We start from the raw sequence: 13,232 nt of genomic DNA, 5'->3' as shown, positions 1-13,232 counted from the left end.
AATCAGGAAATGTGTATGCAGCCTTAGTCAATCATAGCTCATCTCACACTGAACTGCTCTGGACTGTGTGTAGCAGAGTGAGGGTGCGTTCACACTGAGTAATTCAAGAGGAATTTACTCGAGTAATTCCTCTTGAATTCTCCGCTCCAAATGAATGCACATCTCCTCTGCCCATTGACTTTAAAGTTACTTCTGGTGTCCTGTTCACACTGCGGAAATTCTGTTAGCAGAATTCTGACGATGAATTCCTTTCCGCTTGAAGAAAGAGCATGTTCGTTCTTCAAGCGGAATCCGCAAGCAGAATCCAATAGAAGTCAATGGTAGAAAAAAATTCTGCCCGACATCGTTTTCAAGCGGAATTCAGAAATGTAGATTAAATAGCCTCCTCCTTCATTCTTCTTCATTTCCGCATGGAAATTCCGCTCGAATTCCGCTTAATGGAGAAGGCAACAATTTCCTGACCGAAATTATTCCTCTTGAATTGCTCAGTGTGAACGCACCCTGAGGGAGGAAGTTCTCCCCTGTATGGCTTCAGATGATGTCACACCTGCTGGGGAACGCCCCTTCCCAGTCTGTGGAGCTCACTGAGACTGAGCAGAAAATACAGAGCAATATCAAGGTAGAAAACTAAAAAAATGTATAAAAAATAAAGGCAGGAGGTGGTTTACCATGATGGAGGCAGTGACCTGGGAGGATTATAAGATTTATCAAGATCATGAGAGGTTCTCTTCTTTAAATTCCATCTCTATCCCCCATAGTATAGGCCCAGGCTGTTTCCTATTGCTCTGCAGTACGTTTTAATCTTCCTCTTTATCCACAGCCCCAGAGGGGAAGCGCTCGTCCGGCCTGACAGCTGTCTGGGTGGCTCGCAATAGATTTGCAGTCCTGGATCGCATGCATTCAGTGAGTGGTGTTCCCTGTATCCGTACAGTTTTGTTATTTTACATAGGACTCTTCCCTCAGCCGCCTTTTCTTTCTTCTCCTCCTACAGATCCTTATCAAGAACCTTAAGAATGAAATCACCAAGAAGGTCCAGGTGCCAAACTGCGATGAGATCTTCTACTCCGGAACTGGGAACCTGCTCCTCCGAGACGCTGATTCGATCACCTTGTTCGATGTGCAGCAGAAGCGGTAAAGGGGCTTCGCATTACAGATACCGTCAGCTAGTCACCACGGCAAAACAGCTAGCCAGGGGGAAGAGCCAACTGGCTAGGTGTCATCCCCGCCACATAATGAACCTGTTTGTAATACATACACGACTTAAGTCTTGAAAGGAAAACTGTCACATGTTCACTCGAACTATCAGTCAGTACCTGTGGTTAGTGCGGGGGACGCTGAATCAGATGATCCCTACCTTGCCCGAATTCGTCCGTCCGTTCGCCCGCAATCTTAGTTTTTCTATACATTTCAACATATGATAGCCTCTCATAGTCCATCGCATGTTGAAGGCAGCATCAACATACGATGCTTTTGTATGTCGGGGCCATCGCATAAACGGCTATCCGGCAGCGCAGACTGCTTCAGCTGCCACCGGATAGCCATTTACGGTGCCCCGTGTGGTCCGCTGACGATCACTTACCTGTCCTCGGGGCTCCGGCGCGTCCTCTTCGGGATCCTCTGCATCGTCGGCGCTCTCCATCGTCGTCATCACGTCGCTGCGCACGCCGTCCCGTCATCCAATAGGATGATGGCGACGGAGAGCGAGGATGCCGGGGAAGCAGAGGCCTTGCCGGAGCGTCAGGGACACCTCGGGGACGCGGCGACAGCGTTGGAGGGCGACATCCAGGGCAGGGGTGACGGTCCGGAGCGGCAGGGACACGTGAGTATAACCTCCAATACCAGTGGTCTTCAACCTGCGGACCTTCAGATGTTGCAAAACTACAACTCCCAGCATGCCCGGACAGCCGTTGGCTGTCCGGGCATGCTGGGTGTTGTAGTTTTGCAACATCTGGAGGTCCGCAGGTTGTAGACAACTGTCCTATACTTCACATTGCACGGATCCCTCAACATTCGATGGTTTCAACAAACGATAGTTCATTTGGAACGGATTACCATTGTATGTTGAGAGACCACTGTATATGCAAATGTGGCTGTAACTGGCACGGGGGGGGTTCAGGAGCCTAGTGACACTGAGACGCCAGCGCCGACCGCCCACAGCGCTGCCCACTTATGTATATTCATCCCCTCTCCCTCCGGCTCTCCCTCTCCCTCCGGCTCTCCCTCTCCCGACGTGTGGTGAAGACCAATTAGGAGCGGCAGGGAGAGGGCATGCTGGGAGTTGTAGTTTTGCAACAGCTGGAGACACGCTGTCCAATAATGTTTTTTTTCTGTCCAATAATTTTGCATTGTTTTTCTCCTCATTCAGAACTCTCGCCTCTGTGAAGATCTCCAAAGTAAAGTACGTGATTTGGTCATCGGACATGTCTCACGTGGCACTTCTGGCTAAACATGGTGAGTTCTCCACATCTGTTAGGCTGCATTCACACCACGTTTTTGCAGTACAGTTCCCATATCAGGTTTTTGATGAAAAACGGATTCCTCAAAATCTGACTAAACTGTATCAAAATGTGTGTACAAATTTCATCCCGGATACGGTTTGAAAAATTATGTCCGGTTGGATCCGTTTTTTAAAGAAAAAAAACATATATATTTTTAACTTCTCACTCCATTATAAAGTTTCACTTGTTTGATTGAAATTCCAATAAAAAAACTGTGCAAAGCCAAAAACCGTATGGAACCGTACGCACATACGGTTCTGTACGGTTCCCATTGACTCCCATGTTAAAAAAATAAAAGTATACGGTTTAATACGGTTTTCACCCAGACCAAAAAACATGGTAGTCTACGGTTTTGGGTACGGGTAAAAATATGGTCAAAACCCACATAAGACGCAAAACGGACTAAACCGGATAATGCGTTTGACATACGGTTTACAATGTTAAAGGGGTACTCCACTGGAAAGCTTTTTTTTTTAAATCAACCGGTGCCAGAAAGTTAAACAGATTTGTAAATTGCTTCTATTTAAAAATCTTAATCCTTCCAGTACTTATCAGCTGCTGTATACTACAGAGGAAATTCTTTTCTTTTTGAATTTCTTCCTCTGTCTGACCACAGTGCTCTCTGCTGACACCTCTGTCCATGTCAGGAACTGTCCAGAGCAGGAGAGGTTTACTATGGGGATTTGCTCCTGCTCTGGACAGTTCCAAAAATGGACAGAGGTGTCAGCAGAGAGCACTGTGGTAAGACAGAAAGGAAATTTGAAAAGAAAAGAACTTCCTGTGAAGCATATAGCAGTTCATAAGTACTGGAAGGATTAAGATTTTTTAATAGAAGTAATTTACAAGTCTGTTTAACTTTCTGGCACCAGTTGGTTTAAAAAAAAAAAAAAAAAAAAAATGTTTTCCAGCGGAGTACCCCTTTAAGTCAATGCATACGGTTTTCTATTCTGTTCCCTACGGTTTTTAACTTGGAACTGTATAGCAAAACCGTGGTGTGCATGCACCCTTTGTATACCTTATGTGGCGGAAAGCCGTTGTCTGCTTTGCCAGAGCCATGCAGGACCCATAGATCTGGGCTTTCCTATATGTATAAAGACCATGCCATCTAACTCATCCCCTGTAATTCCATCCACAGCCATTATGATCTGCAACAGAAAACTGGAGTCTCTATGTAACATCCACGAGAACATCAGAGTCAAGAGCGGCGCGTGGGATGAGAGCGGAGTGTTTATCTACACCACAAGCAACCACATCAAATACGCTCTCACTACCGGGTATGTGACTTGGTCATATGTATGCTGGACATGACGTTCATTCAGAGCGTCTGGTGCAGCGCCGGAGGCTCGTGACGCCACTCCCCCTCAATGCAAGTCTATGGGAGGGGGCGTGACGGCAGTCACGCCCCCTCCCATAGACTTGCATTGAGGGGCGTCACTGTGACGTCATGAGCCTCCGCATCGCCAGTCATCCGGCACGGCGCGAAGTTCGCTCCGTGCACCGCATGTCTGGGGTGCCACAGTCTAGATCGGGGGAGTCCCCGCGATCAGACATTCGGATAGGGGATAAGATGTCTAGGAGCGGAGTACCCCTTTAAAGGCCACCTACCCCTAAAAAGACATATTAAAGGGGTACTCCGGTGAAAACCTTTTTTCTTTTAAATCAACTGGTGGCAGAAAGTTAAACATATTTGTAAATTACTACTATTAAAAAATCTTAATCCTTCCTGTACTTATTAGCTGCTGAATACTACAGAGGAAATTCTTTTCTTTTTGGAATGCTCTCTGATGACATCACGAGCACAGTTCTCTCTGCCGACGTTATTATAATAATAATAACACTTTATTTATTGTTGTCCTTAGTGGGATTTGAACCCAAGTCCCCAGCACTGCAAGCCACCATGCTGCCCTTAGCATACATCTGCTATACATGGTTGCTAAAATGGACAGAGATGTCAGCAGAGAGCACTGTGCTCGTGATGTCATCAGAGAGCATTCCAAAAAGAAAGGAATTTCCTCTGTAGCATTCAGCAGCTAATAAGTACTGGAAGGATTAAGATTTTTTAATAGAAGTAATTTACAAATATGTTTAACTTTCTGCCACCAGTTGATTTAAAAGAAAAAAGGTTTTCACCGGAGTACCCCTTTAAAGCGATCTCCATAAGGTCCCTATAAGATGTCAGTCTGTGTGAGAATTAAAGGGGTATTCCAGGCAAAAACTTTTTTTTATATATCAACTGGCTCCAGGAAGTTAAACAGATTTGTAAATTACTTCTATAAAAAAATCTTAATCCTTCCAATAGTTATTAGCTTCTGAAGTTTTCTGTCCAACTGCTCAATGATGATGTCACGTCCCAGGAGCTGTGCATGATGGGAGAATATCCCCATAGGAGCTGCACAGCTCCCGGGACGTGAGTCATCAGAGATCAGTTAGACAGAAAACAACAACTCAACTTCAGAAGCTAATAACTATTGGAAGGATTAAGATTTTTTAATAGAAGTAATTTACAAATCTGTTCAACTTCCCGGAGCCAGTTGATATATATATAAAAAAAAGTTTTTGCCTGGAATACCCCTTTAAGATAAAACAAGAAGTGAACACAGTTTGGTCCCAATATTTCTTCTAGACTTTTTATCTTTTATTCCGTTACATCAGGGACTATGGCATCATCCGCACCCTCGATCTGCCCATTTATATCACACGAGTGAAGGGTAACAGCGTGTACTGTCTGGACCGGGAATGCCGTCCACGGGTCCTCACCATTGACCCAACAGAATTCAAGTTCAAGTTGGCCCTGATCAACAGGAAGTACGATGAGGTGGGTTCCGACTGGGGACGTCGTCCTTTGTTTTTTTTTATTTATTTATTTTTTATTATTTTTTAGGTTTATTTATTTTATCCTTTTATGCTTATGTGACAAAATCTACTTTTGGGGGGATATTCATCAAGACCCGTGCTGAGGAAAAATTAACCAGTTGCCCATAACAACCAATCAGATCGCTTTTATTTTTCACAGGCCTTTTCAAAACTGAAAGCAGCGATCTGATTGGTTGCTATGGCTAATTGGTCGACTTTTCCTTTGCACAGGTTTTGATGAATCTCCCCCTTGTTGTGTAAAGACATGTCTGACAGTCCACTGTATTAACCTCTTAGGTCCTGCATATGGTGAGGAATGCCAAGCTGGTGGGCCAGTCCATCATTGCTTACTTACAGAAGAAAGGTTACCCGGAGGTTGCGCTTCATTTTGTTAAAGATGAAAAGACAAGGTTCAGCCTGGCTTTGGAGTGCGGTAACATTGAGGTAACATTGTGATATGTGAGACTGTTTTCTGTAGTCTACAGTCTCTCCCTCTCTGGTCTCCTCCTTCTCCATTAGAATTCCCTGGTCTCCTTTCACATTAAACATCTGGTCTCCTGTTCTATTTCTCTATTTAACCTTTCTGGTCTTCTCCTTCATTAAACCTCTGGTCTCCCGATCTACTTCCCCCCCATTAAAGGAGTGCTCCGCCCCTAAACCACTATCCAAAGGATAGGGGATAAGATGTCTGATCGCTGGGGACCCCCACGATCTCAGCTGCGGCACCCCAGATATCCGGTGCACAAAGTGAACTTCGCTCCTTGCCGGATGACTGGCGATGCGGGGCGGAGGCTCGTGACGTCACGGCCATGCCCCCTCAATGCAAGTCTATGGGAGGGGGCGTGACTGCCGTCACGCCCCCTCCCATAGAATTGCATTGAGGGGCGTGGCCGTGACGTCACGAGCCTCCTGCGCTGAACAAGACGCTCTAAACAAACGTATTTTCTTCTCAGTCAGATTCACAGACTGGGAAGGGGCGTTCCCCAGCAGACGTGACATCATCTGAAGCCATACAGGGGAGAACTTCCTCCCTCACTCTGCTACACACAGCCCAGAGCACTTCAGTGTGAGATGAGCTATGATTGGATAAGGCTGCACACACCCCCCACAGCACTTCAGTCTGCATTTCCTGAGTTTGGACTTCTGCCAGACCAGCAGGAGTCCAAAGTCTGTGCAAGAGATGGGGGGGGGGGGATGTGCTCAGGACAAGTAGGGAGACACCTAGTGAAAGGTTGTATCAGGGCATGCTGTGAGTTGTAGTTAGTGAAAGGCTACAGTGGAGTTCTCCTTTATTTTTTATTTTTTCTACTAGTTCTCAGCTTCTTTCCAAGGTCGTGTTCCTAATAAGCTACTTTTGCCGTAACTAAAGTTGCTTTCTAAAGAATTGAAACTTTCTGCTATTGGCTAAAACTATCGCCATTGTACCAATCACTGACTTGCGTCAACTCCCCCAAATTGGCAGATACTCCCTTCGAGTAGCAGATCCTTTTTTTACTAGTATATTAGATTTTTTATTTACCATAAGGAGTGCAATAACAAATATTAGTTTTAATGACAGTGCCCATATAAGCGTTCCCTGATATAACCATCATTCTAGATTGCTGGAGGATCAAATACTTGGGTTGACAGATACCTTTTACATTTTTTCTTTTCCTGTTTTTCATCTTTATAACCAGACGCCCCCCGGAAGTTCTTCAGGTGTATTCCTCGTCCTACACAAGCCTTGTCTAATGTCGCCCTTCTTTGTCCTCACCAGATCGCTCTGGAAGCTGCCAAGGCCTTGGATGATAAACACTGCTGGGAGAAACTGGGTGAGGTGGCCTTACTGCAGGGCAACCATCAGATCGTAGAGATGTGCTACCAGCGCACCAAGAACTTCGACAAGCTCTCCTTCCTCTACCTGATCACCGGGAACCTGGAGAAACTGCGCAAGATGATGAAGATTGGTAAGCAGAGCGGACAGGTTTTTGGCGCAGAGCGGACAGGTTTTTGGCGCAGAGTGGACAGGTTTTTGGCGCAGAGTGGACAGGTTTTTGGCGCAGAGCGGACAGGTTTTTGGCGCAGAGCGGACAGGTTTTTGGCGCAGAGCGGACAGGTTTTTGGCGCAGAGCGGACAGGTTTTTGGCGCAGAGCGGACAGGTTTTTGGCGCAGAGCGGACAGGTTTTTGGCGCAGAGCGGACAGGTTTTTGGCGCAGAGCGGACAGGTTTTTGGCGCAGAGCGGACAGGTTTTTGGCGCAGAGCGGACAGGTTTTTGGCGCAGAGCGGACAGGTTTTTGGCGCAGAGCGGACAGGTTTTTGGCGCAGAGCGGACAGGTTTTTGGGTTAGAGCGGACAGGTTTTTGGGTTAGAGCGGACAGGTTTTTTGGGTTAGAGCGGACAGGTTTTTTGGGTTAGAGCGGACAGGTTTTTTGGGTTAGAGCGGACAGGTTTTTTGGGTTAGAGCGGACAGGTTTTTTGGGTTAGAGCGGACAGGTTTTTTGGGTTAGAGCGGACAGGTTTTTTGGGTTAGAGCGGACAGGTTTTTTGGGTTAGAGCGGACAGGTTTTTTGGGTTAGAGCGGACAGGTTTTTTGGGTTAGAGCGGACAGGTTTTTTGGGTTAGAGCGGACAGGTTTTTTGGGTTAGAGCGGACAGGTTTTTTGGGTTAGAGCGGACAGGTTTTTTGGGTTAGAGCGGACAGGTTTTTTGGGTTAGAGCGGACAGGTTTTTTGGGTTAGAGCGGACAGGTTTTTTGGGTTAGAGCGGACAGGTTTTTTGGGTTAGAGCGGACAGGTTTTTTGGGTTAGAGCGGACAGGTTTTTTGGGTTAGAGCGGACAGGTTTTTTGGGTTAGAGCGGACAGGTTTTTTGGGTTAGAGCGGACAGGTTTTTTGGGTTAGAGCGGACAGGTTTTTTGGGTTAGAGCGGACAGGTTTTTTGGGTTAGAGCGGACAGGTTTTTTGGGTTAGAGCGGACAGGTTTTTTGGGTTAGAGCGGACAGGTTTTTTGGGTTAGAGCGGACAGGTTTTTTGGGTTAGAGCGGACAGGTTTTTTGGGTTAGAGCGGACAGGTTTTTTGGGTTAGAGCGGACAGGTTTTTTGGGTTAGAGCGGACAGGTTTTTTGGGTTAGAGCGGACAGGTTTTTTGGGTTAGAGCGGACAGGTTTTTTGGGTTAGAGCGGACAGGTTTTTTGGGTTAGAGCGGACAGGTTTTTTGGGTTAGAGCGGACAGGTTTTTTGGGTTAGAGCGGACAGGTTTTTTGGGTTAGAGCGGACAGGTTTTTTGGGTTAGAGCGGACAGGTTTTTTGGGTTAGAGCGGACAGGTTTTTTGGGTTAGAGCGGACAGGTTTTTTGGGTTAGAGCGGACAGGTTTTTTGGGTTAGAGCGGACAGGTTTTTTGGGTTAGAGCGGACAGGTTTTTTGGGTTAGAGCGGACAGGTTTTTTGGGTTAGAGCGGACAGGTTTTTTGGGTTAGAGCGGACAGGTTTTTTGGGTTAGAGCGGACAGGTTTTTTGGGTTAGAGCGGACAGGTTTTTTGGGTTAGAGCGGACAGGTTTTTTGGGTTAGAGCGGACAGGTTTTTTGGGTTAGAGCGGACAGGTTTTTTGGGTTAGAGCGGGCAGGTTTTTTGGGTTAGAGCGGGCAGGTTTTTTGGGTTAGAGCGGGCAGGTTTTTTGGGTTAGAGCGGGCAGGTTTTTTGGGTTAGAGCGGGCAGGTTTTTTGGGTTAGAGCGGGCAGGTTTTTTGGGTTAGAGCGGGCAGGTTTTTTGGGTTAGAGCGGGCAGGTTTTTTGGGTTAGAGCGGGCAGGTTTTTTGGGTTAGAGCGGGCAGGTTTTTTGGGTTAGAGCGGGCAGGTTTTTTGGGTTAGAGCGGGCAGGTTTTTTGGGCAGAGCGGGCAGGTTTTTTGGGTTAGAGCGGGCAGGTTTTTTGGGCAGAGCGGGCAGGTTTTTAGGGCAGAGCGGTATTTGTTCACATGGTTTCTGTGGTTGTGATACAGAACATTTTGTTTGTAGATGAGATGTTAGTGACCTTCTGGTATTTCTCGGTCGCTCTTTATTAGGGGACACCTTTACTAATGGGTATATGCTCTTACCACTAGGAAAAAAAAGGTTGGCTCCTCCCTGGCAGGATATACCCGCCCACTGGTAGTGAGGTAATCAGTTTTAGCTTAGTGTCAGTAGGAGGCAGACACAGGTGTGGGAGATCCCCAGACCTGGACTTTTATTTTATTACTTTCTAGTTAAGTACGTATAGTTATATTTCTAGGTGCGGCGACAGGAGTATGGCGCTACCTGATCTCCCACATGCGACAAAGGGGCACGGAACATAACAGTATGGGCCGTCAACCCCTTATGGCCAATGGCCAGCGTCTGGGAGTTGTACCCTGGTCCCCCACTTCCCCTGCTCGCCTCGCTATGGCAGCCTGGCATGATGCAGCATGGCCATAAGCTGGCTGATGCCACCTGAGGTGAGTATACGAAGATAGAGTCCATGGGTGGTGAGTATGAATTTTCTCCCTGGGTCTCTGTTAGTCTCCGCAGTTTCTTCGTGGACTGGTGTTTGTGGTTTGAGCATATGCAGGTCCTCAATGGGGAAATCTCAGGGGCCATGGTCCTGATCCTATATGGGGTCTGGATTGTCCACTAGTAGTCTCACCTGTCTATATGATGGGAGTTACAGCGGCCGTTCTGTCTCAGGCAGCCGCTGGCTTTTGCGGCGGCTCCCTGTACTTTCCCGACACAACTGTCTTTTGGGTAACCTTCTTGTGCCCGGAACCAGGGTTCCTGTTTGCTTCCCCTTCCATTCCCATCCTGACGGATGTTGCTCGGAGTACTCTGGTCCGCTCGGACCGCTGGGGTCAAAGACTGGTTAGTCTCCTTGTATTGAGCACTCTCCTTGACTGCTGTGGCGCGCCTTATTTTCTAGGTCGGCCCTCCTGGTTCTTCGGGCCTTAGTGATGGTTGCAGTCTCTGGCATGTGTAGTGATCCTGCCCGGCCTTCTCCACGATTCCATTTGTCTTGTCTTGAAATAGAAGTATGTCTCCCGGAGCATTTTGCGGATGTTTGGTTTTCTCCCAAACCTCCAGGTGACTCGGAAGCCTCCAGTTCCTATGTAGACTACTCTGGTTTTTCCGGGATGCTCCTTCTCAGGGCGTTCTGCTCCTTTTTTTGGCCATGTACTCCGGAAATGGAGGGTGATTCGGTCTGCCGGATTTCACCAGTCGGGCCAATTTCGTCTTATGCGTGGATGTGGTTTCTTTCCCGCTGTCAGGCTCTGGGTCATACTCTCCAGGTCCGCTTTTCCCCGCTCAGGTGTTAGCGCCGTGCCTCTGGGACAGTGGTTTTTGGAGCATACTTTTTTTGGTTCAGGACTTTAATCTTCTGCACCATGCCTCTCTGGTGACGGTTCCCATCTCTTCCTCTTTTCCAGAAGTTCTGGTCTTTACCTTGATTGTACCCGCCATCGACCCAGACGTCCACAGCTCTCCCTGGTGTTTTCTCGCCATGTTCTCTGGTTTTGGTTGGTTCTTTGTATGGGGTTCTCTTTTCCTACCCTTTTCCTTTATTGTTTATGAGGCGGGCTCTCCCTCTGGCTGCTTCTGTGCTTCTTGGCTTTGGTTTGCTACCTCTTTCCAGGTTTATGGCCCATCGGGTCTCCACATCGCCTCTTTCTTATCTCTCTATGTAGCATATTGGTTTGGAGGACGGTCCCTTCCTTTGGCGTCCTAGTCCATCTCCATGGCCGGCAGGAACTGCCGGACCCGCAGTTCCAGGCCTCGGTTGCCTTTTGGCCCAGGGTCTTGTCCGTGAGCCTTATGGAGTCTGGGGTTCAGTCTCTGGACTGATTCCCTTCCTCTGGTGGTTGTTTTTTCCCACCCTAGGGGACTTCTTTGGTACGTCCCATCAGTAAGGTGTCCTTCAATGAAGAGCCACCGAGAAAAGGAGATTTATTTTTAATTCTTTTTTTGTACTCACTGTAAAATCTTTCTCGTAACCTTCATTGGGGGGACACCACACCCACCCAATTTTTCATATTTTTTGTCTGGATAATTTTTTCCGGTCCATGTTTTTTTTTTTTTATCCGGGATTCTTCTCTAGGGTCCTTCGGACATGTTCTTTGGTTTCTCCTACTGCTTTGTGACAAAACTGATGACCTCCCTTCCAGCGGGCGGGTATATCCTGCCAGGGAGGAGCTCTGCCAGAAGGGGAAGGAGGGGGGGGTTCATACCCACATACTCCATCTTCGTATACTCACCTCAGACGGCTTCAGCCAGCTTATGGCCACGCTGCATCATGCCAGGCTGCCATAGCGAGGAGAGCAGAGGCAGTAGGGGACCTGGCCCCAGGGTACAACCTCCAGACGCTGGTCGTTGGCGATAAGGGGTTGACGGCCCATTCTTTTATGTTCCGTGCCCCTTTGTCACATGTGGGAGATCAGGTAGCGCCAAGCTCCTGTCGCCGCACCTAGAAAAATAACAAAGGAAAAAGAAACTAACTATACGTACTTAACTAGAAAATAATAAAATAAAAGACCAGGTCTGGGGATCTCCCACACCTGTGTCTGCCTCCTACTGATACTAGCTAAAACTGATTACCTCACTACCAGTGGGCGGGTATATCCTGCCAGGGAGGAGCCAACTTTTTTTCTAGTGTCAGCCACCCCCCCCCCCCCCCCCCCCCAATGAAGGCTACGAGAGAGATTTTACAGGGAGTGCAAAAAAAATCTCTTTTCAATGGTACTAGCTTGGCACTGCGTTGGTGTTGTTATTGTAGCAGTTTATATCCTCCTTTTTTTATTTTATTTTTTTTACTTTTAGCGGAGATCCGTAAAGATTTCAGTGGTCAGTACCAGAATGCTTTGTACCTGGGCGACGTGGAAGAGAGAGTGAAGATTCTCAAGAACTGTGGACAGAGTAAGTGCCCTGACCGAAGCCTTATGGATGTCTATATCATCTCCGGAGGGGTACTCCGGTGGAAAACAATTTCTTTTTAAATCAACTGATGCCAGAAAGTTAAACTGATTTTGTAAATTACTATGGAACCGTACGCACATGTTAAAAAATAAATAAATAAATAAAAAAGGTTACGGCTTAATACGGTTTTCACGGTTTTCACATGGTAGTCTACGGTTTTGGGTCCGGGTAAAAATACGGTCAAAACCCATATAAGACGCAAAACGGACTAAACCGGATAATGCGTTTGACATACGGTTTACAATGTTAAAGGGATACTCCACTGGAAACAGATTTGTAAATTGCTTCTATTTAAAAATCTTAATCCTTCCAGTACTTATCAGCTGCTGTATACTACAGAGGAGGTTGTGGAGTTCTTTCCAGTCTGACCACAGTGCTCTCTGCTGACACCTCTGTCCATGTCAGGAACTGTCCAGAGCAGAATAGGTTTGCTATGGGGATTTACTACTACTCTGGACAGTTCCCTAAAATGGACAGAGGTGTCAGCAGAGAGCACTGTGAAAAGAGCAACTTCACTTTCTCTGTAGTATACAGCAGCTTATAAGTACTGGAAGAATTTAGATTTTTAAATAAAAGTAATTTATAAATCTGTATTGTATAACTTTCTGGCACCAGTTGATATAAAAAAATAATAGTTTTCCCCCTGAGTACCCCTTTAACTTCTCTCATCTCTTGTATAGAGTCTCTGGCCTATCTTACTGCTGCTACTCATGGAATCACTGAGGAGGAAGAAAATCTTCGGGAAACATTTGACCCTGAGAAAGAAATTGTAAGTTTATAATCAATGATGTGCGGGAGTCTGCTACTGTCTGACAGGGTAGGTGCCCTTCTCTCAGTAGAACATGTTCCCGTTCCTTTGGATAGGGGGGTAAGATTTCTAGGGGCGGAGTACCCCTTTTAAAGGAGTTATCCGACCAAAGAGCAGCACCC

The 13,232-nt window shown here is 46.9% G+C and overlaps 1 protein-coding gene across 2 annotated transcripts in view; it reads left to right on the top strand.

The window, feature by feature from the left end:
• The window catches only part of COPA (COPI coat complex subunit alpha), a 60,664-nt gene that overhangs the window by 33,406 nt on the left and 14,026 nt on the right, over nucleotides 1–13,232 (top strand). For both annotated transcript variants that reach the window (XM_056544899.1, XM_056544900.1), the window contains 9 exons: nucleotides 821–903; nucleotides 992–1,131; nucleotides 2,366–2,451; nucleotides 3,634–3,772; nucleotides 5,151–5,313; nucleotides 5,649–5,795; nucleotides 7,108–7,297; nucleotides 12,147–12,242; nucleotides 12,983–13,071. In XM_056544899.1, coding sequence (XP_056400874.1) covers nucleotides 821–903; nucleotides 992–1,131; nucleotides 2,366–2,451; nucleotides 3,634–3,772; nucleotides 5,151–5,313; nucleotides 5,649–5,795; nucleotides 7,108–7,297; nucleotides 12,147–12,242; nucleotides 12,983–13,071 — 1,133 coding nt within the window. The remainder of the gene's footprint in view (nucleotides 1–820; nucleotides 904–991; nucleotides 1,132–2,365; nucleotides 2,452–3,633; nucleotides 3,773–5,150; nucleotides 5,314–5,648; nucleotides 5,796–7,107; nucleotides 7,298–12,146; nucleotides 12,243–12,982; nucleotides 13,072–13,232) is intronic.

This window comes from Hyla sarda, chromosome 11 (genome assembly GCF_029499605.1).
Source record: "Hyla sarda isolate aHylSar1 chromosome 11, aHylSar1.hap1, whole genome shotgun sequence".
Taxonomy (NCBI): Eukaryota; Metazoa; Chordata; class Amphibia; order Anura; family Hylidae; genus Hyla; species Hyla sarda.
The sequence above is the reverse complement of the archived record's forward strand: the minus strand, read 5'-3'. Positions and strand labels throughout refer to the sequence as shown.